General features: G+C 37.6%; 1 protein-coding gene across 1 annotated transcript in view; it reads right to left on the bottom strand.

Moving 5' to 3' along the window:
* Positions 1-27,368, bottom strand: part of PRDM5 (PR/SET domain 5) — a 256,431-nt gene that overhangs the window by 105,162 nt on the left and 123,901 nt on the right. The window contains 8 exon segments of the mRNA XM_070047669.1: positions 3,665-3,827; positions 3,829-3,853; positions 5,666-5,750; positions 10,809-10,888; positions 16,638-16,759; positions 17,019-17,111; positions 18,513-18,687; positions 21,119-21,293. Coding sequence (XP_069903770.1) covers positions 3,665-3,827; positions 3,829-3,853; positions 5,666-5,750; positions 10,809-10,888; positions 16,638-16,759; positions 17,019-17,111; positions 18,513-18,687; positions 21,119-21,293 — 918 coding nt within the window.

Genomic DNA, 27,368 nt, shown 5'->3' with positions numbered 1-27,368 from the left:
GCCTGAATCAAGATAATGAACTAATCCATGACCTCACATATCTATTGTTTCACTTGTAGTGAGAACACTCAAAATCAACAGAGTAGACTTTAGATGTCTCACTAAAAAATTAAAAAGATCAGTATGTGAAGTGATGGATATGTAAACAGCTTGACTGTACTAATCATTTCACAGTGTATAAACATATTAAACATACTGTATGCAATATATATATATATATATAACTTTTAGTTGTGAATTACACCTTAATAAAGAAAAAAACTAAATTTTTTTGAAAATCTATGTATATATTTATTTATTTGAAAACCAGAGAAAACGTGACAGAGAGATCTCCCATCAGCTGGTTCATTCACTCAAATGCCTGCAACAGCCAGTCTGGGCCAGGCTAAAGGCAAGAGGGGAAGTTAATCCAAGTCTTCCACATAGGAGGGGGAGGCTGGGACTCAGATGTAAGAAAGAAAGAGAGAGAAAGGAAGGCAGGGCAAGAGGGAGAAAGAAAGAAACAGTATATTCTTATAATTATATTTATGAACTACATTGACTGTTCTCTTTCTATTAATATCACACTAACATGAGAATTTATAAGACTTTTGTTGTAGTAATTATTATGCATTCAGTGTGACTCTAAGAATCTAATGTATTAATAAATTCCTTGAATAAAAAAATTTTAAAAAGAGAAGCCCCCCTCTCTTATGCTCTGCCTTTCAAATATATATATAAAACCCACAAAGTGGCCATAGCCCACAGTTTGCAACATTACTCTGAGAGGCCAATGGAATTACTTCCAGGAGAAGTTGGGATTAGATTCCCTCATAGATCTCTAAAGTTCCATCCTGAAACTACATAAAGGTCCTTAATTTGAATAGATAAACATGAGTCCCTAAGGAGCTTGTTTATGAGTTCCTCAGGGGAGAAGCCCTCTGTGCCCACCTCTGTAGTAGTGCCAGCTCCAGGAACCAAGATGGTTCTGGGCATCCAAACATCCAACGTACAGCAGGAGGAGGGAAGCACTGGATACCTTATCCAGTGCTTGTTTGGATTACATTTGATAGGAAATGGAAGGCGGGGTAGACTAATTTACCAGTTTCTGTGTACTGTGGCTCTGAAACTCCTGTACATTGTGATCTAGAGAATCAAGTACAGCTAGATCCAAACAAAGCTTCTTTGTTTTTGCTGGATCTCAAAATAGACTAAGAATCTGATCAAATGACTATCAGACAAGGTGGGGGAATGAATAACTAATTTTGATTGAGTCCACAAATCCCACACAAGACAATGAAATGAATAACAAAAGGTTTTAAAAACAGAAACCACCTCTTTGCAATTTCACTCCATTTTATCATAATCACAATCAAAAATAATAGTCCATTTTCAAGTAAACCCAAGTGTTAAGAAAGAACTCCTTGAAAATAAGACAAATAAATGAAATAAAAATACATAGGTTGCATACTCAAAAAAATCAAAAGAATCATTAATTTACTTAAAATAACAATCCTTGAGCATGCTACATGATGAAGATCAGACTGACTCCTAATTTTTTTTTCCTGATTTTCTTGGCCATATCCTTATCCCTCATTAAAGAAAAACTATGGACAAAAAGGTTGATCTGCTTTTTTGCATAATATTTCAAATATTTTCACAGAACCATACCAAACATATGCTGGGATCATAACACAGTGAGAAACACATTTGTCCAAGGCAGAAGGACTGAATGTGCTTCCCACATTGGAAATTACAGGCATCATGGCTTCTGTCCTTCCCAAGACATCATTATTACTTTCATATGATTTATGGCTGAAAGTATGAGAGATGGTGCAAAGATCCTGTGCCAAATTCCCATATGGCATATAAGCTAAGCCAAACTGTGAAAAACTCATAAATGTGGGTAGATCAGTTTCATCAAAGAAAGGAACAACAGGGTTCCAGAGACTGAACAGGAAACTAGCCAGATAATTCTTTACAGCCACATAATTCCAAAGCAGCAATAATGAATACAGCCCTGCCCCTGAACATGGAATGCTTGCATTAAACATAAAGGTGGAAAGCGAGAAGTCAGAGACAATTTGGGACACTATCAATCAACCTGTTCATTCTTTGATAAATCTACATTCTCTGTTCCATTTTAGACTAAAGCTGAAATTAATATAATTTTAATGACTTCAAAAGAAATTGTTATCTCTGGAAACTCCCTATAAATACTGATATACTGAAAAAACTATCATCCTAATGGAAGACTGGAATTGAAAAAATAAGTTTCAAGTTATTTTAAAAGAGATTATACACTCATGTTAATTAATAGTATGCTAAAGTGTACCAACTCAATTCAATGAGCAAATATTTGTCACATCACAAATATGTTTTATATGCATTTCCAACGTATTGAATATATTTAAATAAATCTCTTGAATTCAATTCAAACATTACTTATTGTATACACACAGTAGGTAACATAAAACTATACATATTCCAAAATGAGACCTTGAACAAAGGCAAAATTGAGGAAACATAAATAAAAAACAATAGAAGAAATTTAGTGATTATGACTTAATGGAAAGGAGGTTAGAGAAGTCATGCAGAATGAACATAAATGTTATTTTAGGAGTGGTTAATGCTGAGAATAGAAGGATAAAAAGCTGCAGAATAGGTTGAGTTCACAGTTTAGAGTACTCTGAATGAACACACGCAATAATTTATATAGGCATTGGAGATGTACTTAACAGGGTATAAGAATGATAAATCAGAGTGTCATGTTTGGTAGGATAGTAGGACGGTAGGATGGTGGGACAGATTGCAATGGAAAGTGCTAAGAACCCAGAAGCCTAACTAGATGGTATAAAAATAATTTGCATGGGAGATAACCAGTTCATTAGATGGTAAAGAAAGGGATGATTGTGAAGGTGGTAAGATAACTTAAAGAATAGTCGTTACAATTTGGCTTCTAATTTTATAAAGAGACCATGACTAAAAATAGACTTGTCTATGTTTCTATCATTCACAGAAAGAAGAAATTTTTAAGACAAGTTATCTGGGACAGAGAGGATAAAAAAGTCATTCTGGGGCATGCTAAATTCAAATTTTTTATGTCAAAGAGATGCTCAGTAATATATGAAGTATGTATTTAAAATATGCATCTGAAGTTTGGAAGTCAAGAAAATGAATTATTTGGAATTCATCAACACAGCGTTGATATCAGAAGTCACGGATGTAGCAGTCATATCTTAAGAGGAGAGAATACAGGAGATGTGCACAGCCAAAGCATTCAGGATATCCTCTGGAAGGAAAGTCAGACCAAAAAAGCTGGAAGAAGACCTGTACAACAAAGACACAAAATATGAAGAGAATTCCAAAAAGGCTAACATGAAAAATAGCATCAAACATAGCAAAAGAAGGAACAGAACAGAGGCTTCACAATTAGCGCAACCCTATAGCACCCAAAATTATGTAATAGCCGAGAGTGTGCACACACTAGATGACATTTTGCTTGTGAGAGAGTTTTAATAGAGAACGGCAGACTGGATGAGGCTGCAGGGGTTATGGTCTGAGTGAGTGTTTACAAGCAAGATTTTTTTCCAATCGTTCCAGATATACAACAACTTTTGTAAATAAGAAATGAAAATTCTACAAGCAAATTTGTGAAAAATAATATTAATTAATAAATGTTTACCTTCTTATGATTCTTGTAAACATTTCTGTGGGCAAATCCCTTTCCACAAAGCTTGCATTTGTAAGGTTTATCTTCACTGTGTATTACTTTGTGGGCACCCACTTGATCAAGCCTCTTGAAAGATTTATTACAAATCTCGCAGTTATAGGGTCGTTTTTCTGTGAAAAATGAGTGGAGACAATCTCATATCTAATAGAGGTAAAGGATAAAAAGGGAAACATCCTTACCTTAAATTACTTCTTATGTATACATAAAATAAACATGGTCAAACAACTTAAAAAGCATCTGCCATTTATAATATGTATGGCTAATAAACTTTACAGACTTATCTTGTAAATTAGAAATAAAAAATTATTTATTTGAGAGGCAGAGAGATAAAGGTAGAAGGCATAGAGGGAACTTCATTTTCTGGTTCACTCCTCACATTCCTCGAGTGGCCATGATTGCACCAGGCCAAACCTGGGAAACAAGTATTCAATCCATTCTCTCTCATGGGTGGCACATACTCAATTACTTGAGCCATCACCACTGCTTCCCGGATTCTGGATAAACAGGAAGCTGGAGTTGGGGAGCAGAGTCAGGTATTGAACCTAGGCACTCTGATACACAAGCATCTTCTCTGGTGTCTGAACTTCGAGGCTAAACACCTGCTCTCTATTTTGTAAACTGAAATTCAATGAGGAGATCCTGCTTCCAGGTGAAAACCGCGCAGATATGCATGTTTCAAATCAGGGTCCCAGGTCCCCAAATGCTGAAGGTTGGCTCCTGGTGAGGAGGTAAAGGACACAGCGGCCTCCTGCTGGGACACACAGGCCCCAGGTGCAGAGCTGCCAATTCTCAGCAGGAACCATGCATTTCAATTAGTATAAGAAATCCCATAATATTGACAACCAAATTTTTAAAAACGTTATGTGTATCAAAGAAGGATATTTGAAAGCTACTAGCTTTGGATTTCCTATTTTAATTTACCAACATACATGTATCTATCTCCAACGACATATTCAAAAACATTCTGAATTAACAGTCTCAAATTATAGACATCCTAAACTTTAGAGTGAGACTCCTTTAAACAAAAGTATTTGCGGAGCAGTTTTTTTTTTTTTAATCTATAAGAACAGACTTACAACTCAAATTTGCTTAAAATGAAAACAAGGCTTTAAGAAATTACATTCTGAAACTGTATTCATACATTTATCAATAACAGTTATCAGTAAGTCATTTGGAATGTAAAAGGACCTAGAAATAGAGGAGCCACAATTGTTGGATCTCTGCTAAATGTCAGATACTATGCTAGCACAGTACATAAATGATCTCATTTAGCTTTCATGGCAATTTTGAAAGGTAGGCACCAGCCCACAATTCACAGATGAAGAATAAAGAAATTGAAGCTCAGCAGGGAACAGGATAGGCAACAAACTTAACGGTGATTCTGAAGATCTCTTTTATCATTTCATTGGACCACCTTTCCCTTGTAAATAACGTGAGGTTGGGGCAGTCACTGTGGCATAGTATGCTAAGCCTCCCCCTGAAGCGCTAAGCCTCCCCCTGAAGAGTCAGCATCCCATATGGGTGACATTTCAAGTGCCGGCTGGTCCTCTTCTGATTCAGCTCTCTGCTTGTTACCTGGGAAAGCAGTGGTAGATGGCCCAAGTGCTTGGACCACTGCAGCCACGTGGGAGACCTGGAGGCTTCGGGTCAGTCCAGCTCAGGCTGATCATTGTGGGGTGAACCAGCAGATGGAAGACCTTTCTCTGTCTCTCCTTCCCTCCCTCCTTCCCTCTCTCTCTCTCTCTCTGTGACTCTGCCTCTCAAATAAATAAATAAAATCTTAAAGTAAATAAATAAATAAATAATGCGAGGTCTAGGGAAGACAAATTAACAGCCAAACTAGAACTTTAAACCAAGGCTTCTTATTACCGCTCTTAGAAATCCCGAAAATGACAAAGTTACAATTCCTCTGGTGAAGGGATTTCAAAATAAATGAAAAAGTATATACTTTACCCGAGTGAGTGATCATATGACGTTTTAGCTGATTAGCTGAAATAAATTTCTTCCTACATTCTTGACAATCAAATATCTCATGAGTCTGCAAAAGTTCAATTGATACTTAAATCAACTGTCAAAATCTAATACAAAGAAAATGCAAGCAGAGGTATAAACATGTGGACGGTTGCTACTACGACATGCAAATTAATCCAGCCTTAATGCAATCATAATACCCTATATAAATTTAAAATTCGACAAGCATGTTATCTAGTAAAATGATATTAAAAGAAAATATAAGATTCACATTACTTGAATACGTAATGTAGTAGACCCATGTAGAATATAGCAAATACATATTCTGTAAGAAATTATTGCCAGTATATGTTAACTCTATTTGTTAGGCACAAATTTACAATTGGAAATATGTAACCTGTGGGTAACAATGTTCCCTTTATAGCAGGCAGCTCTTTGAAATATAAATAAAAGTAGTAAAATGCAAAACATTCATTACAGGGAAATACCAAAAGATGCATGATTCTGAAAAGCATGCAGTTCATAGTAAAAGTCTCACATGATATGAGGATCACAATAAAAAGTTCAAAATTCATAGTTAAAAAATAAGAGACATATCTTGTAAGCAGGTATCTAATATAAATATCACAACTGACTACTAAAGTGTTTCTCAGACACTAAATCAGAGAAATTGGAGGAGCAATGTAAAAAGTAGAAGCCCTGTTAATTATCAGAAACACTGTACTCAAATCTAATAGCAACTATGACAGTGAGTATTTGGACTAATTTTAAGATACAGGTTAGGCCAACCACATCTCATATCACAGTGCCTAGGTTCAATTCCCAGCTCCAGGTCCTGACTCTAGCTTCGTGCTCACACAGACACTGGCAGGCAGAGATGATGGCTCAACTAATTGGGTTTCTGCCACTCACGTGGGAGACCTGGATTGTGTTCCCACCTCGAGGTCCAATCCCAACTCTTGTGGGCATTTGGCAAGTGAACTGGCAAACTGGAATTATTCTCTCTGCCTCCCAAATAAATAAATAAAAATTAAAAATAAATAAAAGGTGTATATTGAATGAAGGCTTATATCAGAAATATTGATCACTGCAATGAACAAAACAATCACACTACTTGGCTAAATATTCAAAAGTGGTTTGGGAGAAGTCATGTTTTTGTTTCTATCTCAGTAAAGTTACAGCTCACAATACTAAACTGCAATTAAGCAATGTGCTCCACAAGAAGAGGACAGTTGACTGCAGAATAAACAGAGATAGTACAGAATGACAGATCAAGGCAGAAGACCCTAGACAGGTGCAGCACATGACTAGTACATAAAGGATGGGGCTGTACCCTAGAAAATGGCTCTCTCGATCTAAGTGGCCATGGAAGGATCCAGGACAAGGATCTTTTACTTGGTTTATTTTCATTTTTAATGACAACTTGCAACAGCATATAACATTTTTAAAAAATTATTAATACATGTATAAAATGATAATTATTAAATAAGATATTGAAGGATATTCATTTTTGTTCACTTGATAAATTTCATGGCTTCTGAAACATGAAACATTTTTCAAGGTTGAACTGGACTGAAATTTCTAAAATCATAAAGAACATATACTAAACATGAAGGCATCTTTGCATTGACTACCTCATTGAAGTGGAGAATTTCAGCCAAAAATATTTTCAAAACTCCTAAAAAGTCTTAAAAAAATCAGATTTAAACTGAAAATGAAGGTAAAATATTTTATTATGCTTAATGCTAAGTAAAGCATATCCTGTAAAATTTCCAGTTGACCAGATTGATTTTAAGGGTAATATTTTATAATTTGAAATCACAAATTCAATAATGTTGAAGACAGATCACACTATTCCACACCATAATACAGGAAAGTATAGAGTAACATAAGTTCTACTCTATAATACTCTATGATAATAATATAATACTCTACTGTAATCTTGTATTACCTTAAAGCACCATCTACTGGCAATATGAAACACTGCAACCAAACTCTATTAGACATTAGACATCTACGAATATAATAGCCAAAGCTGGAGTCAACAAAGCTGTCTAAGAATTCAGAAAGCTAAATTAGAGAGGCTGTGTTGTAATGGAGGGGGCTGCTAGGCCACTCAGGAAGCATTAGTTCTATATGCTTTATTCCACTGTCGGCATGTAGGTTGTCCTTCTACCTAGACACTCCTTTTAGGGGAAAAAATGCCTTATACTATGAAGAAAATAAATGGAAAAGACAATAGTATTCAGAAATATGTTCCACAGACAGCTTTGCTGAAATACTATATTTGGTAAAATATCTAAGGAAGATCTCTCTCTCTCTCTCTAACTCTGCCTGTCAAAAAAAAATAAAATAAAAATAAAAATAAAAAGAAACGCATTTCTAAAAGTTAAAAAGGGTGTCCACATCCCATATTAGAGTGTTTATGTTCAAGCCTTGGTTCTACTCCAAATTCTAGTTTCGTGCTAATGCGTACCCTGGAAAGTAGGTGACAGCTCAAGTACTTGGGTCCCTAGCACCCCAACGGGAGATCTGGATTGAATTCCTGGCTTCTCACTTTAGCCTGACCCAGCCCAGGATGTTGAGAGTATTTAGGAGTGAACCAGCAAATAGGACATCTCCTACTCTCTGTCTCTGTCTCTCTCTTTCTCTCTGGATAAAATAGCTTAAAATAATTTGAAAGCATCATCATAACATCAGGATATGTCTATGCGTTGTTTCTTTTAAAATTAAGAGAAAAAACACTAATAAATTGAATGTCTCATTTCATAAATGAGAAAACAGAGGCTCAATGTTGAATGGAGGGTTACTGACAGGAAAAGAAGAATCCCATCTTCTGACTCACTGGCCGGTGTTTGTTCCATTATTTCTCCCCAAGGATCAAAATCACTCAACATACAGGATACAACCTCAGACATGTCAACACCATAAATTAACTATCCAACATGTCGTAAGTTAAATCCATAGCACATGGTTGTAGCTACTGGATTATAAAATCATATGAATTTTAAGACCTTTTGAATTACATCTATATGCATGCAAAGATAAAATTTCATTTTACAAACTTCAACAAAAGTAAAATTTTGCTTTCACTAGTATCATTTCCACTGCATTTGGGTATTACATCACTAAAAGAAAGCATCCAATGTCCCTAGATATTTTAAAAACAATGTATTAAATCAGGAAACAATCATTTATCCCTTTGTTATCAATAAAATACTTTGACTCTGTCATAATGCAAACAAAAATCAAAATTGACTTTAATTTATTTTATTGTAAATTCTATTAACTACTTGCTAAGAGTATTAGAGGTAATAGTTGCCATTTAATTTCAGGTTAACTTTTCATATCAAAATAATAGCAATGATTTACATACTTATCTTGTGAAATGTTAAATTTATTTTCTACTAATATAATCATTTATTTCTGCTAACTGCACTTGGATGTATAAATCTGAGTGAATATTTTATTGCAATAAAGTTAAAAATACAGTAAAGTAAAACCAAGTTCAATGAAACATGATATTGGTAATTTGTGTTATTCTCACATTATTAGGTCATATTATTACATTACTTTTAGTTTTCAAAATAATGCAGCTCTTGTCATGCCAAATTAAACAATAATAGACTTTAACTCTAGTAATCAAGTGCCTTGTCGCTCCCCCATTCGTGGAGGAACGACACAGGACCCTGCGCTGTTCTTTCGTCTGCTCGGCCCTTCCCGGGTTTGTTGCTGGTCCTTCCCGGGTTGGCTGCCGACCCCTCCACCTCCGTGGAGGGGCGGCTCCCCCTGCCACTTTCCCCACTTCCGCGGGGGAGTGGCACACCACCGGCCGGCTCTCTCGGGGGCTGCTCAGATGTTATCCGGATGTTCCTGGTGCGTGTTGTCTCTCTCCTCCTTTATAGTCCTCTTCCACCAATCCCAACTCTGCTACCCACACGCCGAGCACGCTGCTCTCCTCCAATCAGGAGCAGGATCAGCTCCTGCAGCTTATCAGTCAAGTTGGCAAGAGGCAGCTGTGTAGAAGTTGTTTACTCCCTTTCAGCGCCATATTGTGGGAGAGCAGATGCATAGAACAAGTCTTAATTCCAGTAACTTAGTCTAGTCTGAGTTGCCCCCAACAGTGCCTAACATATTACAAACATTACAAACATGTGTGGCATCCTCATTCATTTATATCTCCTGAGCAACAGCAACTGATAAAGCCTGAAAACAAGGTGGGGTGTTATAAATGAACTCATGAGCCTGGGTTGTGGCACAGTGAGAGTTAAGTCACCACTTGAGGTGCTGACATCCCATATGAGAATGCCGATTCATGTTCCAGCTACTATACTTCTGTTCTAGTTTCCTGGTTACTCCAAGAGACAGCAGATGATGGCACAATTCCTTGGACCCCCACCACATATCTGGGAGACCATGATGGAGTTCCTGGCTCCTGGGTTCAGCCTAACTCAAATCCTGCAGTTGTGGTCATTTGAGGAATAAAAATGTGAATGAAAATTCAATGTGTGTGTGTGTGTGTCTCTCTTGTCTCCCTCTCTCTGTTACTCTGACCCTCAAATATATGAATAAATGAAACTTTAATTTATAAATAAATAATTGAAGGACTCAGCTAAACATGAAACTTGGTACTGAAGGAATAAAAATAATCAACTCAGAATATCTTTTCACGGTTTACTGTGCTGCATACTAGTTTAATTCCTTAAGATACTTAAAAAAAAAATTGGCACTATTGGTAATCTCTCTTAACCACACAAAAAAATCGGAAGCCAGCTCTGTGGTACAGCAGGTTAAACCATGCCACTTCAAGTCCTGGCTGCTCACTTCCCAGTCAGCTCCCTGCTAATGTGTCTAGTAAAACAGCAGAAGATTGTCCACACACTTGGCCCATGCCATCCACATGGGAAGTCAGGATGGAGTTCCTGGCTCCCGGCTTCAGCCTGCCCCAGACCTGGCTTTTGCAGCCATTTGGAGGACTGAATCAGCAGTTGAAAGATATTTCTCTCTCTCTCTCCTTTGTCTTTCAAATAAATGAACAAATAAATTCTTTTAAAAAAATATATAGCAGACATTAGAAATACCAAAAGATCTTTATTTTGATGAAGTGCATCTTTATCTTACTGACCTTTCTATGTTCCTGTAGGCTTGATGCTGAAGAACACTTTTTATTGCACACTGAACATATGAGCTTTTTCTTTGGATCTCCTATAACAGAAACAAAATGCTACCATGAATTAAATATTACTAAAAGGAGCAACAGACAGGATGTGTCCTGGTGACACATAATTTCATCTTCATACTTTGCAATCTTAAGCTGTGTAGTTTTGGAGATATATCTATCAAACTCAGATAAGAGCAAGTTGTATTTAAATCCTTTCTTAATAAATTTGAGAAATTCTTAGTTTGACAAGCCACTTTATACACTATAAAATAGGGTTTTCACTTTTCCATGTACTAATACAATATTAAATGAGAAAAGCACATTTTGACAAAAAAATTTAAATCAAAAATAAAATTTAAAAAAGGTGTTTATATAAGAAAAATGTTTATTAATCCACATATTTTGCTACTGCCCTTATATGCCAATAGAGTAGTCTACTTAATCAGTTGAGATTTCAGGATGGAATATATTTTCTTCTTTCTAGCACTAGATTCACAAAATTGATGAGCACATGCTTTATGCAATTAGTGTCAAGAAACAGAATAAAGTAAAATCAAGTGCAATGTGGCATTATATTGGTAATTAAGAATTACCAAATGAAAACAAAGCCCAATTTTGTCTTTTTATGTCATTATGTTTACAGTAGCTCATTTCACATTTCATATTTAGCTTAAAATGGTTAAGAAAAAAAAAGGGCCAGTACTGTGACATCAGGTAAAGCCACTGCTTGAGATGCCAACATCCCACATGGGTACCAATTCATATTCCAGCTGTTCCACTTCCAATCCAGCTTCCTATTAATGGCCTGACAAAAGCAGTGGAGGATTCCCCAAGTGCTTAGGCCCCTTACATCCATATGGGAGAACCAGAAGAGGTTTCTGGCTCCTGGCTTTTCTTTACCTTTGCAACCACCTGGGGAGTGAACCAGCAGATGTAAGATCTCTCTGTCTCTCTCTCTATCACTTTGCCTTTCAAATAAATAAATAATTTTTAAAAAGAAATGAAAAGACAATAAAAATATACTATAAAATGTATTGTAATAATAGCACCATATGAGCTACCAAATATAATCACAAAATTGTTTTTTCAACTTTTAATTTTTTTTCTTCAAATATACAAAAAAGAAAGCAGAATATAACAAATCATGACATATTGATCACCTAATCCCAACAATGGCCATCTCTGCCTTAAACACAATGTATCCACTACACTAGTTCTCTGTTACTCTGAATCAAATCCAAAAGAATTAAAATCAACATTGCAAAATGATATGATTTCATTGAGAAATATCTTTTTGAAAGAGAAGCACACTTTTATATAAAGGAAATTTTGAATTCAGTCTTATTATTCAAGATGCCTCTTTTATTCACTGTTTTAGTAAGCTAAATATTACAGTCAAGAAAAATTTTCATGGTGATTGACAAACCATATAACCACTAAAGGAGAAAATTCTCACAAGTGATTTTTTTAAAATTTGAAAGTGAGAGTTACAGAGAGAGAGGAGGAGACACACACACACACACACACACACAGGAAGAGAAAGATCTTTCATCTGCTGGTTCACTCCCTTATTGGCCACAATGGCCAGGCTGGGCCAGGCTGAAGCCAGGATCCAGGAGCTTCATTTAGGTCTCCCAAGTGAGTGTAGAGACCCAAACACTTGGGCCATCTTCCACTGCTCTTCCAGATGCATTAGCAAGGACCTGACACAGAAATGGAGCAGCCAGGACTCGAACCAGTACCCATATGGGATATGGGCAGTATCAATTTCCTATGAAAATATGTATCTCTTAGATGTGAGAAGCCACTGAGAAAGAATATTCTCTCTTTATCCAGCTCCTTCTAGCTTGGAATGCCCATCTTCCACCCACAAGCTTTCATTGCCCTATTCCATCTGTGATATTGTGATATCGATCCCATGGCACCCTCTGCAAGACAGGGCACAACAATACAGACAGCTGGTCCTAAGACCCTCCTCATTCCAGAGGGCCCTGTGCAAACCTTCAAGGAAAGACACTGAAGCCTATGGACAGGCATTGCTGGTTTTCCCCACCAGGTCATGCATATGCAATAGAGTCGCCATAAAACCTCAACAGGGTAGGGTTCCAGAGCACCAAGATAGCTGAACACACAGAGGTTACTGGAGGGTGGTGCTTGGAGAAAGCATGAACTCTCCGTGCCTCTCCTCATTCTGTGCCTATTCCTCTCATCTTTGCTGGAATATCTTTCATAACATCATAAAGCTAAGTGTTTCCCTGAGTTCTGTGAGTCGTTCAAGCTGTGAAAGCCCTGATTTATGGGATGGGTTAGAAGCATAGACAGAATAACTTGGAGCTTGTGACTGGAATCTATAGAGGGGGCGGCTGTGGGGACTAAGCTTCCAACCTGTGAGATCTGATGCTTTCTCCAGGGAGATGGCTTCAGATTGATTTAGAGGAGGCCCAGCTTGTGTCCACTACAGCCCTGATGGCTTGCTTGCTGGTGAGGAGAAATCCCCACACTTTCTGAGGCTACAGAAGTCTACCATGCTGACTGTTACGTAAAAGCACAGGGTTCCTATCACACCATCCCTTATGGCAACTGCACCTTGAGAACAGGCCCAGGCTTTTCTCACTGGGTGGGTCAGAGGAGAAACAGACTGGGAAGAAGCAGACATCCTCAACCACCCCTCACTTTACCTCTGCACTCCTTGCCTGGTAATGACACCAAGCTCCAGAGTCACAGCCACCATGTGCAGCACACCTGACCATAGGAACACAGAGTACACTCATCCTCCCTCTCTACTCTTCAACCTTCTCTCTCCTCCTCTGCCTCAGTATCAACTCAAGTCTTAGCTCCTATGGGAAAAAATCCAGGAAAAATTTATGACTGTATCTGCAAATGCAGATGTTATCTCTCGTGAATACCAAGTCTCTTGTTAGCATACACAGAATCTAAGCAAAGAAGAAAGATGGCAAGTAGATCAAGAAACTCAGTACCTTCACCCTCTGCCTCCTCTTGGCTAACTGAAGGTTCTTACTAGCCTATAGGCTTCCCTAGTTTCAAGAAAAGCAGCACCAACAAATCCTTTGTCAGACTTTATCCGAGTTGAGTTTTACCATATTCAGGTAAGTCTAATATTAGACTTTTTTTTTTTTGACAGGTAGAGTCATAGACAGTGAGAGAGAAAGACAGAGAGAAAGGTCTTCCTTCTGTTGGTTCACTCCCCAAATGACTGCCATGGCCGGTGCTGTGCCGATCTGAAGCCAGGAGCCAGGTGCTTCCTCCTGGTCTCCCATGCAGATGCAGGCGCCTAAGCACTTGGGCCATCCTCCACTGCCCTCCAGGGCCACAGCAGAGAGCTGGACTGAAAGAGGAGCAACCAGGACTAGAACCTAGCACACATATGGGGATGCCAGTGCTGCAGGCAGAGGATTAATTAAGTGATCCAGGGCACAGTCCCCTAATATTTGACTTTCATATTCAAATTTTAAAATATTGAAAGACACATAACTGATAGCAGTAGGTGAATGGTGAAATAAATTAACAAAACTGCACTAAATATGTAGTCATTTAAGTATCATGAATTTTAAAACACTGTGGATTAAGAATGTTAGCAGCTAGTCTGACAACCTATCACCACTTTTTACAATTTCTATGGAAAATATTACTGCATGGTTCAAAATTCAGCTTCTCTCCCTTCAGTAACTTCAATTCACATCAGTTAACAAGGAACATATTTGCCATCATTAGTAGAAATGGCAAACTCTTCTCATTTTATGGACACTTTCTCCTTTCTGTGACATAGGATTCTACATTCAGATCCTTGAGTATTGTTTTCCTTGCTATCCCCCCCCCCCAAAATAATACTTTTTTCCCAAATGTCTATGTGGTTCACAAAGGAAAGGGGAGAAGCAAGAGAGAAACTACAAATGAGAAACTGAGATCATGTATTATCTCCAGCAAAAGACACGTATAGTGATCTCCATCAACAAAAACAAGATTTTCTATTGCAGAGTACCCACAACATAGAAACAAAATAAAAACAAAAATTTCTCCTATGAATTACTTCCTATAAAATACCATGAATTTCCAGGATCAATAATATTATAATATCCAAGGACAATTACAAGAAGCCTCAAAGAAATTACTCTTACAGCATAGCCTGAACACCACATGCCCAGTAACAAGAAAGCAAAATTTTCCAGTTTCAGTCTACATCTGTTCTTTTACTTAGTTCAGCAAAGTTAACTTTAAAACTGACATGAAAGTTTTGTTACAATATGTTGCAGACATAGATGGAGGAAATTAAGAACAGCATTTTAACCAGAACAGCATTTTTCATGAAAACTATGGAGACAAGTCTATCAAAGAGTTATGCATACTTTTTGCAATCACAGAAAAGGGCCCAGTAGGTGGAATTCAGAAAAATGTCATCTTTTCTATGTACTTCAAAAGAAAAAAAATGAAGCCTGAAAACTGTCAAGTCCAAAAGTGATGGGCATGAACCCAAATGTGTACTGCCCAAGGCCCTACCTTCCGCCACCCAGAGCTTTCATTAACAGCTTACACTTAACAGGCAACCCAAGCGAATAATGCAAAGTGGGAACCTGAAGTCATGCTCATACCAGCCTCAGTTACTTTATTACTACTAATGTGATTATCTTATGGATGGTGAGCAAACATAGACATTCAAGGTTACTTTAAAATGTTCACTGAAAATAGAATTAGAGGGGCCAGCACTGTGGTGTAGCAGGTAAAGCCAATGCCTACAAAGACCAGCATCCCATATGGGAGCTAGGTCAAGTCCAGCTGCTCCAATTCTGACCCAGCTCTCAGCTAATGTGCCTGGGAAAGAAGTGGATGATAGTCTAAGTGCTTGGGACATGGGAGATCCGGAAGAAGCTCCTGGATTAGCTCTGGCCATTGCACCTATCTGGGGAGTGAACCAACGGATGGGAGACTTCAGTCTCTCTCTCTCTCTCTGACCAACGGATGGGAGACTTCAGTGTTGCACAAACTTTTTGAAGTATGCTCACATCACATGGGCATCAAGCAGCCTAAAATCCACTTTCCTCTATATCCAGGGACATAATTCTACCCACTTCCAAAAATTCAAGGATAAATACATAAGAAGTGTATTTGGACCTCAACTTCCTTTATGGAAAAGGTACTACTCAAATGAGTGAATAGGGTTCAATCTGTAAATCAAAATAGATTTGCTGACTGCCTCCCATGCACTAAGCAAATAAACTCTGACAGTTAAATTTTATATGTGTTTATTATTTAATTTGATGTTACGCAGAATGTAAAGATCATTTATTATTCCAAACATATTCAACTTCTATGTCAAAATGTATTAAGAATTTCCCCTAATATAGGAGAATATATGTACTGAAAATACTGAATTTTATTCTAAAGAGATTAAAGCAGAAAGGCTTCACTTAATATTTGAAATTATGCCTGTAATCATCAACAAGTGATTAAAGCAGAATTTCATATGCTGAAACATGACAACTCTTCATTGCAAACAGTAATTCCTAATGTATACAACTACCAAGGTCCACTAGATTCTAGCTGAGATTTACAGTTGCGATTAATTTGGAGATCAGAAAAATAATAAGTGCTGCTAAAATCAACCTGAAAAATGGAATAGCGTTCAGTGAAAGAAAAAGAGTCTACTGCCAGAAGGCGCATCTGTGTGAAACACAATGGAAAAGCCAGCTCGCTTCTCCAGGGTGAGAATTGAAAACAGATCTCTGTGGCCTGTGGAGAGGAAACCCCTTTCATAGTGACCCTCCAGTGACTCCTCACCAGTGTGGACGTTTTCCTGGTGCCTTTTCAGGGCATCTTTGCTCTTCAGCCTTTTCCCACAGCTGTCGGCCTTGCACACAAACCTGGCATCCCCCCGGCACGTCTCCTGGTGCTGCTCAAAACTATAAGACAACCAACAAGTGAAACAGGGGGAAGGAATGCTGAAGACAAACCTACAAAATTCAAACTTCACGGCAGGCTTTGGTAGTACATGCTTGCTAGTGGAGTCTGGAGTCATTTCATGCATTACCTATGCAGGTAAGGAAAGCATTTACATTCTGTAGCCACATGATATTGAATCACTAAGAAGCATGGAAGTGCACATGCAAAAAAAATGACCCATAGTTATACAACAGCCATCTGATAACTCAGACACAAAACCTCGATGCTGAACTGAAGGAAGAATTGCAAACTGAACACTGAAAACTTCGCGAAGAATCCTTCAGACTGCTTTTCGCTGTGCAATGAAGAACACTGAGAGGGAAATGGGGAGAAACAGAGACAGAAAAACAAACACTGAAAGTCCAAGACAAAAACTTATGCATTATGTTAACTTTGAATAAAATCATGCTCATGATCTCTCCTTTCACTCAGTCTTCTGCCTTTTAAGGTTTTTAGTAGTTCTCGATTTAACTAAAAGCACTAGCAAGCAAGGGTATCACTTGTATAGAATATGTAATAATAAATCCAATAAAAGTTGACTAGAATGCAGTTTTAAAGTATATTTATTAAAGTATATTTATAATATTTATTAAAAAGTGTATAGTTCTTGCTTTATTTTTAAAGACCTGCAATAGAATCTCTAAGCATTAATCTCCTTTTACTAGAAAAGCTTTCATTTTTAAGCTCATTCAATTTAAGTTTTAAGCAGACATTTAAAAAATTTTGTTAAGTAAAACTTGAAGCATGTAATAGATGGAAATAGTTCAAATATGAATCATAGTGTTCTCTAGAATTTTAATTTAATGAAACCTAAAAAAAAGTAACACTAAGCCATATGTTAAAGATTTCTTATTCATATGTAAGGTCATTCATGATCCCATGAAATATATTTAGAAGAGTAATTTTATGTTTCCAACATAAATTGTAATTCATGATTCTGTAAAACATTTCAATAAAAGAATAATTAATGTGTTATATAAGTTGTTAAAGGATACACAGATGTGTGTGGGGTCACTGAATTCACCATATTGTCATATCCTTCATCTATTCATCTTGAAACTTCTCCTCCAAAGTCGCTAAGAAATAAATAGTGTTTCCTCGAACATTCATGTATTTTTTATACTAAGAACGCTCTCCATTCCTTAAACTTTTCTTTAACTGACTCCAGAGGGAATATCAAATGCAGACAACTGAAACTTGATCTGTCACCTCCAAGCAATAGCTATAGTATGACATCTGTATTTCAGATTAATAAAACAGTGAGTTTGATATTGAATAGCAAGTTAGCAAATAGACAAAGAGTCCTTACTATAACAATGTTTCCTTATTAAATTTCATAATCAGAACAGTTCAAAAATCAATGTTATCCTAAAAAGACACTGAAAATTCTAAATAAAATAGCAACTGGTACCTGATTCATGGTTAAAAATTTGTTTTGAGTGTCTGCTGATTCTTTCTACAAAGACAATGAAAACTAGTACTTTGATGACTGAAGCAGAAATCAGGGCAACAGATAAGTAGGGAATTTACTTTGAAACTAAAATAATGAATACGGTAATAGCAATGTCAGTGCCAATGAAGAATGCTAAATCTCTCTCATGTAGACACATGGACACACACATGCACACACACATAAATATCTGTTAAAACCATCAGTGACGCTAAAGGAAAAATTAAGCAAAGAACTTGAAAGATATTCTTTAAGATACTCACTGTCTTTGCAAAGCCTGCTTAACTGGGAACTTCTTCCCACAGCTTTTGCACTTATACTCTTTCTCCTCTGTGGGCTTCTGGTGCAACGTCTGAAGATGCTCAGCAAGAATTTCCTCACTGGCAAAGCTTGATTCACAATGGGGACAGGCACAGTCTTCTTTACAATCAAGGAGATCTGTGCATTTATAAAGAAGGCAAGTTTATTAGATAAAAATCCACAGCCAAGAACTGGGCAGTTTTACCCTCACTTTAAAATAAAGTGGACTGTGTTTAATGAATATCCATAGCATTGTCCACAGAAAATTATAGAGAATATTACTAGAGATACATTATTTTTAAAATCATTCTTCTTGTGTTACCCAATTAATGGATAATCAAATTCAATTTTAACTTAGGTTTTAATGTTAACTTTTCAAAACAAAAAAGCATTCTATATGTTGAATTGCAAAACAAGATTTCTTCCCTAAAATGGGTCATCTATAGTTCACTTTTAGTTTCACATAGAGAAAAATCCAACCGAGGCAAACTATGTTAAATTACCAAGGGGACTCTCACATTTATGTGAAAAAAGAATACGGTCATAAAAACAGGGCTGCAGTGAGTGAGGCTCCCCTACCCCATATGGACTCATACAGCTCTGCCCAAATTTTTTAGTGTGCTATTTAAATTACATAAAATTTTCTCTAATTATCAAATGAAGTTAATTTAGAAAACACACACACAAGAAACAAGGAAAATAAAAAACACCAATAATGACATCATGAATAGGAAATTGCTGTATTTCTAGCCTGACTTGTCTTTTGTACATACATCTTTTATGCACAGTCTAGGAACAGTTATATCTGTGATTATATTTTCCACATAATTTTATATGTTATTCTTTTTTTCCCATTTAACATCATCTCAAGTCAACAATAATTTTAAACATAAGGCACTATAATTTATGTAACCAATTTCTTCACTGTTACATATTTGAATGACTTCTTTTTCGGGACTTTTATTTTTGTTGTTTCTTTGTTTGTATATACAATACACTAAGAATTCTAAATAAAAATAGCAACTGGTACCTGATTCATGGCTAAAAATTTGTTTTGAGTTTCTGCTAATTCTTTTCACAAAGACAATAAAAACTTGTATTTTGATAACTTAAGCAGAAATCAGGGCAACAGATAAGTAGGGAATTTACTTGTAAACTAAAAAAATGAACACAGTAATAACAAGCCCTGTGGTAACAGAGAAAAAAAATAATGTGGAAACATAGAATACAAAAGAAATAATCTTCATCAGTGCAAATGTGACATTCCAAATAGTGCATGGAGAACACAAAACAGACCGAGTCTTTCCTCACCTGCCCCTTAAAGAATCTACAATTAGGAAACAGACTTCAGCTGGCAATGGTAGGAGACTGCTCCCACTTTCTCAGCCAATAACATACAATTAGAATAGGAAATTCATGAGAAGTATTATCCACACTGCAACTAATGAAACCAGCGTCACTTCTGAAGTGGCTGTGCTACACAAAACCTGCAAGGTTCCTGTGCTGAAACCTGATCCTCCCTGGAACAGCACAGAGAGGCAGGACCTCTGCCATCTCCTGAATGAGCTTAGCGCCTCTTCATAAAGGGGCCCAGGAAGCTTATTCCCCACATGTGTTAGGTGAGGACACATGGAGAAGGTGACACCTAGGAGCCATCAGCCCTCACTAAACACCACATTGGCTGACACCTTGATCAAACTAGGACTTCCCAGGCTATAGAACTGTAAGCAATAGATTTCTGTTTTTTATAAATTACCTCATCTAAGATTATTTTGTTGTGGCAGCCAGAACGGACTCAGACTTAGTCAATTACAAAATGTGAACAACTATAACATCACTGATTTTCCCCTCTAATGCCATAAAAAAGAAAATACAAAACAGCACAAACAAGGTTCACTAGTACTTGATTATTCCTCTACAGGTGAGAAGCAAGTGGAATCACCCGAATTGCAGAAGTGATTTGTGCAAGTTCAGCCTATGGTTATTTTAAGGTTTTGGTCATTAAACTATGACAACCTAGCAATCCTGCCGGAGTCTGTGATCAGAATAAGAAAAGATTCCCAGAATCTGCAGATTCCCAAAAGATCTCTAAAAGGAATGAGGCCCAGGAACAAATCCCCCAGGATCCGGCAGGGTCCTCCTGCGCACCTGACCTCTGAACTCATTTTTTCACGTGTGCAGATGAGAAAGAAAATATTCAGAGAGTCAGTGCCTTGCCCACTGTGACAGACTGATGAGTGGCAGAGCCAGGGCAAGGGCAAGAGTACAGAAATCCTGACAATTTGTAACCACAATGCACCAGCGAGAGTACCAAAAGCCAGGACCCACCCCAGTAAAGCAGGGCTGGCCCTGACCTTGGAAGACCTACAGGACACATCTATCACCCACCCCCGGCATTCCTGTCCAGCTGCAAAAAAAATGAGCAAAAATCTGGATATCCTCTGAGAGCAGTTTTGTAAAAAACTATTTGGAGAACAGCGCATGACAATGCACCCATAATTCAAAAGGTCCAAACTGCACTCGTTCTACAATTTTTAATCTCTCAGATCACAAATTAAAGATTCAATACCTTTTCTGCCAGCTGTTGATGGTCCTTTAGAATTTTCAACCTCCCCTTCTTTGATCACGGTCATCATTTGCTGTTCTTCCTCATCCGCTTCCATGTCACTGTCCAGGTAGCCAATCAGAAGTTCTGTATCTGTTTCTATATCTTCAACTGCCAAATAGAAAATATTTTCCCCTTCCTAAAACAAACAAACAAAAAAATAAGTACTGAAACATTCAGTTATTTCTGATAGTAATTAAGAAATCAATTTAGGACACAATAATGGAGTACCATCTGCCCATCAAAAGTTAAGAATATATTTTTTCCTATATCCTCAATTGATCTGGATGCTAAAAAAGAAAAGTGACAACATTCAGTCACCTGACAAATAAAATACAAATATATACAATAAAAAAATAGTGGGGCATGGCACACCAGTTAACATGTTGTTTGGGACACCTCCATCCCATAGCAGAGTGCCTGGTTTGAGTCCTAGTTCTACTTCCAATCCAGCTTCCTGCTAATACACACACTGGAAATTAGTAGATGTTGACTCAGGTACTTGGATCCCTGCCACCCCATGGGAGGCCCAGATGGAGCTCCAGGCTCCTGGCTTCAAGCTTGCCTATCCTTGGCTGTCCTGGACATTTGCGGAGTGAACCAGTGGATGGAAGGTCTCTCTGTTTCTTCATATCTGTTGTGTGTTTCTCTGCCTTTCAAATAAAATACAAATAATTTGTAAGACTTATTTATTTATTTTGAGTGTCAGAATTACAGACAGAAAGGGAGAGACACAGAGAGGGAGAAATATTCCACCTGCTGGTTCACAACCCTCCCCCCACCCCCCGCAAAGGCTGCAATGGCCAGCATGGGGCCAGGCAGAAGTCAGGAGCCAGAAGCTTCATGAGGGTCCCCCATGTGGGACCATCTTCCTGGGCCATCCTCCACTGTTTTTCCCCAGACATTAGCAGGGAGCTCAAATAAAACTAGAGCAGCCAGGACACAAATTGATGCCCATATGGGATGCCAGCATGCTGGTCCCATTTTTATTTTTTTCTTTCCTTTTCTTTTCCTTTTTTAAAAAATAAATTTCTTTTTAAAAATTCTGGGAACAGGCATTTGGCCTGGCAGTTAAGATGCGAGTGACATGCCAGTGTCCCATATCATAGGTCCTGAGCTCTGTGCCTGGCTGTCTGCCTGCTGGAGCAGACCCTGGGAGGTAGCAGGTGATCACCCCAGTGACTGGCTTCCTGCCACCCACTTGGGAGATCTGGATTGAGTTCTCAGCTCCTGGCTTTGGTCCCAGTCACAGGCAACTCTCGGAATTTAAGAAGCATGCCAGTAGATCGGAGTTCACTCTGTCAGTTCTCTGTTCTTCTGAATTAATATGAAAAAAAAATTTTAAAGATAGTAACATGAAGCCAGCAGCAGGTAGACATTGTGTGCAACACTGGCATCTCTTAACTGGTGCCAGTTCATGTCCTGGTTGCTATACTTCTGATCCAGCTCCCTGCTAATGGCATGGGAAAGCAGCAGAAAATGGTTCAAGTACATGGGCCCTTGCACCCATGTGGGAGATCTAAATGGAACTCCTAGCTTCAGCGTGGCCCTACCCTGGCTCTTACAGCCACCTAGGCAGTGAAACAGCAGATGGAAGATCTTGGTCTTTTTGTCTCTCCCTCTCTATAACTCTGACTTTCTAATAAATAAATCTTTTTAAAAAGATAATGATATCTATACATATCAAATAAACGAATAAAACTTTTAAGTGAATTTTACACCATTAATTGGTCTTGTACATGGTAACACCTTGTGGAGGTCCATCATTCAGACTGTCAAGCAATAGTGCTGCTTACTCATAGAGAAGAGCAATGAAATATCAATTATTTCATAATGGATAATATTAAATGCAAAAGTGGGGGGGGGACCTTCAAATTCCAAGAGAAACCTCAGGCAATTGTTTTCCTGAAAGAATTTCTGAAAAACTGGAATAGAAATACAAAAAAGATTATACATCTGGAAGGCTCAAGATGCTGGCAAAGCCATCGTATATGGCCCTCACCACTTAGCCTCCATGAATCCCACAGAAATGACAGAAAGAGAAGAAAATGAAACAATCAACACCAATCAACAAACTAAAATGTCTTAGAAAATTCCTGAAGACAGAAATCTGACATGGTTGAAATGATGGACAAGTAAAGCAGGAGGAACTTCAACTAATAAAACAAATAGAAGAAAAATGCAGCTAAGAAAAAAATTTTTTCCAAGGATATCCCATAGAAATCACACTTGGAATCAACTGGTAGAAGAAAGAGTCCCTCTTGGATTGAACCAGTCACTAGGGAAGCTAGAAATGGGACTTCTGTTCTCAGGAGAAAGCCCCCAAAATTGCTCTCTTTTTCACAGTTGAGGAGATTTCTTAGTTTTGCTGCTGAGAATAAAGAAAAGAAAAGCACAATCTGAATTTACTGAAACCTTCTTGATGGGCAAATGGTAGGAAGGACAAAGAAAACAAGCTCCACCCAGAAAAGACACTCAATAAAGCATAGAACACAGAGAAAAGTCTTCTTTCCTGTGACCATATCAGAGCTCTTAATTACTTAAAAGAAAAAGAGAAAAATGAAAGTGGCAAAAGGGTGAGGAAGAAGAGTGCGTAGAGAATGCACGGATATGCACATGCATGCATGCACAAACAGGATACTCATGAAAAATTAAACACACACAATTGTTTATACAGTTATGTTGAGGGTGGGAAAGAAGCTATTCTATATTCAATATTGTATAGTTTGGGGATTCATTACAAGAACAGATTGTTTTATAATTTTAGAAACACAACATATTTTTAAATTCCATGGAAATGAGAGAAGTTATGATCATACTCATATAACACTGTGGAAGAAAGGCTTAATTCAAAAGCTTAAACCCTTAAAACAAATTTAACCATTAGCTTCAGTTAAAGGATATTCCTATAATATTCACAGCACTCATGGAAGTTTTGGATTTTATACCTCCTATACATATGAAGTTATTTCTCATTAAAAAAAACTGAATAAACTTCTATATGACTGTTAACTCCTTTTTTTGAATGACATACTTCCAGTGTATTTTATAATCATAAGCATAACCCACCACCAAGTAAAGACTTAAACCAATAGTAAAAAGAAAAAACACTGTTCCTCAACAGTACAGACAAGGACTGTAAACAATAATGAAAGCTCAAAACATCAATTTCACTGATACACATTATATTCTTTGTACTCTGTTACTTACGGCAGATCAGGGAAAACATCATAGAAGCCTTTGGGGACTGGCTTATTTTCAATAACATAGTGATATCCATTCGCATCCACTTTGTTAAAGACTTTTTGTGGCTGAGTAGTATTTAATTGTGTAAATATAGCACATATTCTTTATCCAGTCATCAGTTGATACACATTTGGGTTGATTACAATCTTTACCTATTCTAAATGGAGCTGCAATAAATATGGGGGTACAGATTACTCTTTATGCTGATTTCATTTCCCAGGAGTGGATGGCTGGGTCATTTGGTAAATCTATTTTCAGATTTGGAGGAATCTCCATACTGTCTTCCATAATGGTTGTACTAGTTTACAATCCTACAAACAGTGCATTAGGATATCTTTTTCCCCACATCCTAACCAGTATTTATTGTTTTTTGATTTCTGTATAATAGCATTCTAATTGAAGTGAGGTGAAGTCTCACTGAAGTGTTCATTTGCATTTCCCTGAAAAATAGCAATACTAAGTATTTTTTCTTGTTTCCATTGGCCAATTGCATTTAATTCTTTGATAAATGCCTGTTCATGTTCTTTGCCCATGTCTTAACTGGCTAGTTTGTTTTGTTGTTGCTGAGTTTCTTGAGATCTGTATAGATTGTGGATATTAATCCTTTGTCAGCTGCACACTTTGCAGATATTTTCTCCCATTCTGTTAATTGACTCTTCACATTGTTGAGTGTTTCCTTTGTCATGCAGAAGCTTCTTAGCTTGATGTAATCCCATTTGTATACTTTCACTTTTATTGCCTGTTTTTCTGTTGTTTTTTTTTCCAAGATGTATTCGACTATGCCAACGTCTTGCAGAGTTTCCACATGTTTTCCTCTAGTAATCTGATGGTATCAAGCCATAGATTTGATCCTTGATCCACTGAATTTTGTATAAGGTGTAAGGTAGGGGTCTTCTTTCATACTTTTGCATGTACATATCCAATTTTCCAAGAAACTTTTGATAAAAGGACTGTCCTTTCTCCAGGGATTGATTTTAGCTACTTTGTCAAAGATTAGTTGGATGTAAAAGTTAATTGATTTCAGGTATTTCTATTCTGTTCTACTGGTCTACATGTATATTTTTTGTGCCAGTACCAGGCTGTTTTGAGTATAACTTAACTGTAGTATGTCTTGAGGTCTGGCATTGTGATCCCTCCAGCTTCGTTTTTATTGCTTAAGATTGCTTTACCTACTCAGGGTCTCTAGTGTTTCTATATAAATTTTAGCACCTTTTTATAAAAGATTTATTTATTTATTTGAAAGTCAGAGTTACAGAGAAAGAGGCAGAGAGAGAGAGGTCTTCCATCCACCAGTTCACTCCCCAACCGGCCCCAACAACCAGAGTAGTGCCAATCTGAAGCCAGGAGCCAGGAGCTTCTTCTGGGTCTCCCACATGAGCGCAGGGTCCCAAGGACTTGGGCCATCCTCTCCTGCCTTCGCAGGCCATAGCAGAGAGCTGGATCAGAAGAGGAGCAGCCAGGACTAGAACTCGCGTCCATATGGGATGCCTGTGCTTCAGGCCAGGGCTTTAACCCACTGCACCACAGCGCTGGTCCTAGCATCTTTTCTTAAACATCAAAAAGAATGTCATTGGTATTTTGATTGGGGTTGCATTGAATATGTAAATTGTTTTGGTAATATGGACATTTTTATGATAGTAATTCTTCCAATCCATGAACATGGGAGATTCTTCCACTTTTTTGCATCTTTTATTTCTTTCTTAAATATTTTTTTTTACAGGCAGAGTGGACAGTGAGAGAGAGAGAGACAGAGAGAAATGTCTTCCTTTGCCGTTGGTTCACCCTCCAATGGCCGCCGTGGCCAGCACACTGCGCTGATCTGATGGCAGGAGCCAGGTACTTCTCCTGGTCTCCCATGGGTGCAGGGCCCAAGGACTTGGGCCATCCTCCACTGCACTCCCTGGCCACAGCAGAGAGCTGGCCTGGAAGAGGGGCAACCGGGACAGAATCCGGCGCCCTGACCAGGACTAGAACCCGGTGTGCCGGCGCCGCAAGGCAGAGGATTAGCTTAGTGAGCCGCGGCGCCGGCCATTTCATTTCTTTCACCTCCTTAGTTAAATTTATTGTGAGGTATTTAATTGTTTTAAAGTTATTCTGAGTGGGATTGATCTTAGAAGTAATTCCTCAGCCATGGCACTGCATATGTATACAAAGGCCATTCATTTTTGCATGCCAGTTTTACATACTGCAAATTTTAAAACTCTCGTTTGAGTTCCAGTAGTCTCTTAGTGGAGTCTTTTGGTTTCCCCTAACATAGAATCATGTCATCTGCGAACAGGGATAATTTGACTTCCTATGCCTAATTTGTATACCTTTGATTTGTTTTTTTGTTTGTTTGTTTGTTTTCATTTTTTTGCCTAATGTCTCTATGTAAAAATTCCAGAACTACAAAAGCAATGATGAAAGTGAACAGCCTTGTGTCTTTCTGGATGTATCTTAGTGAGAATGCTTCCAACTTTTCCCCATTCAATATGATGCTGCCTGTAGAACTGTTATATATTGCCTTGATTGTATTAAGGAACATTCCTTTTATACCTAATTTGCTTAAAGTTTTTGTCATGAAAGGATGTTGTATTTTCTAAATGCTTTTTCTGCATCTATTTAACTACCCATACAGTTTTTATTGTTCAATTTCTTTATTTGATATATCATATTTAGTGATTTGTGCATGTTGAAATATCCCTGCATACCAGGAATAAATCCCCCTAGGATTTGATTAGCTATGAGTTTGTTAAAAATTTTTGCATCTATGTACATTTTTCCATTCATATTGACTTATATTTCTCTTTCCTTGTTGTATCCCTTTCTGGCTTTGGAATTAAGATAATGCTGGTCTCTTAGAAGAAGTCTGTTTTGAATTCAATTGTTTTGAATAATATGAGAAGAATTCAAATTAGTTATTTAAAACTTCAGTGAAATTCAGCAATGAAGCCATCCAGAGCTAAGCTTTTCTTTATTGTCAGGGCCT

Source organism: Oryctolagus cuniculus, chromosome 8 (assembly GCF_964237555.1).
Source record: "Oryctolagus cuniculus chromosome 8, mOryCun1.1, whole genome shotgun sequence".
NCBI classification, from domain to species: Eukaryota; Metazoa; Chordata; class Mammalia; order Lagomorpha; family Leporidae; genus Oryctolagus; species Oryctolagus cuniculus.
This window is presented reverse-complemented; position numbering and strand designations above follow the sequence as displayed.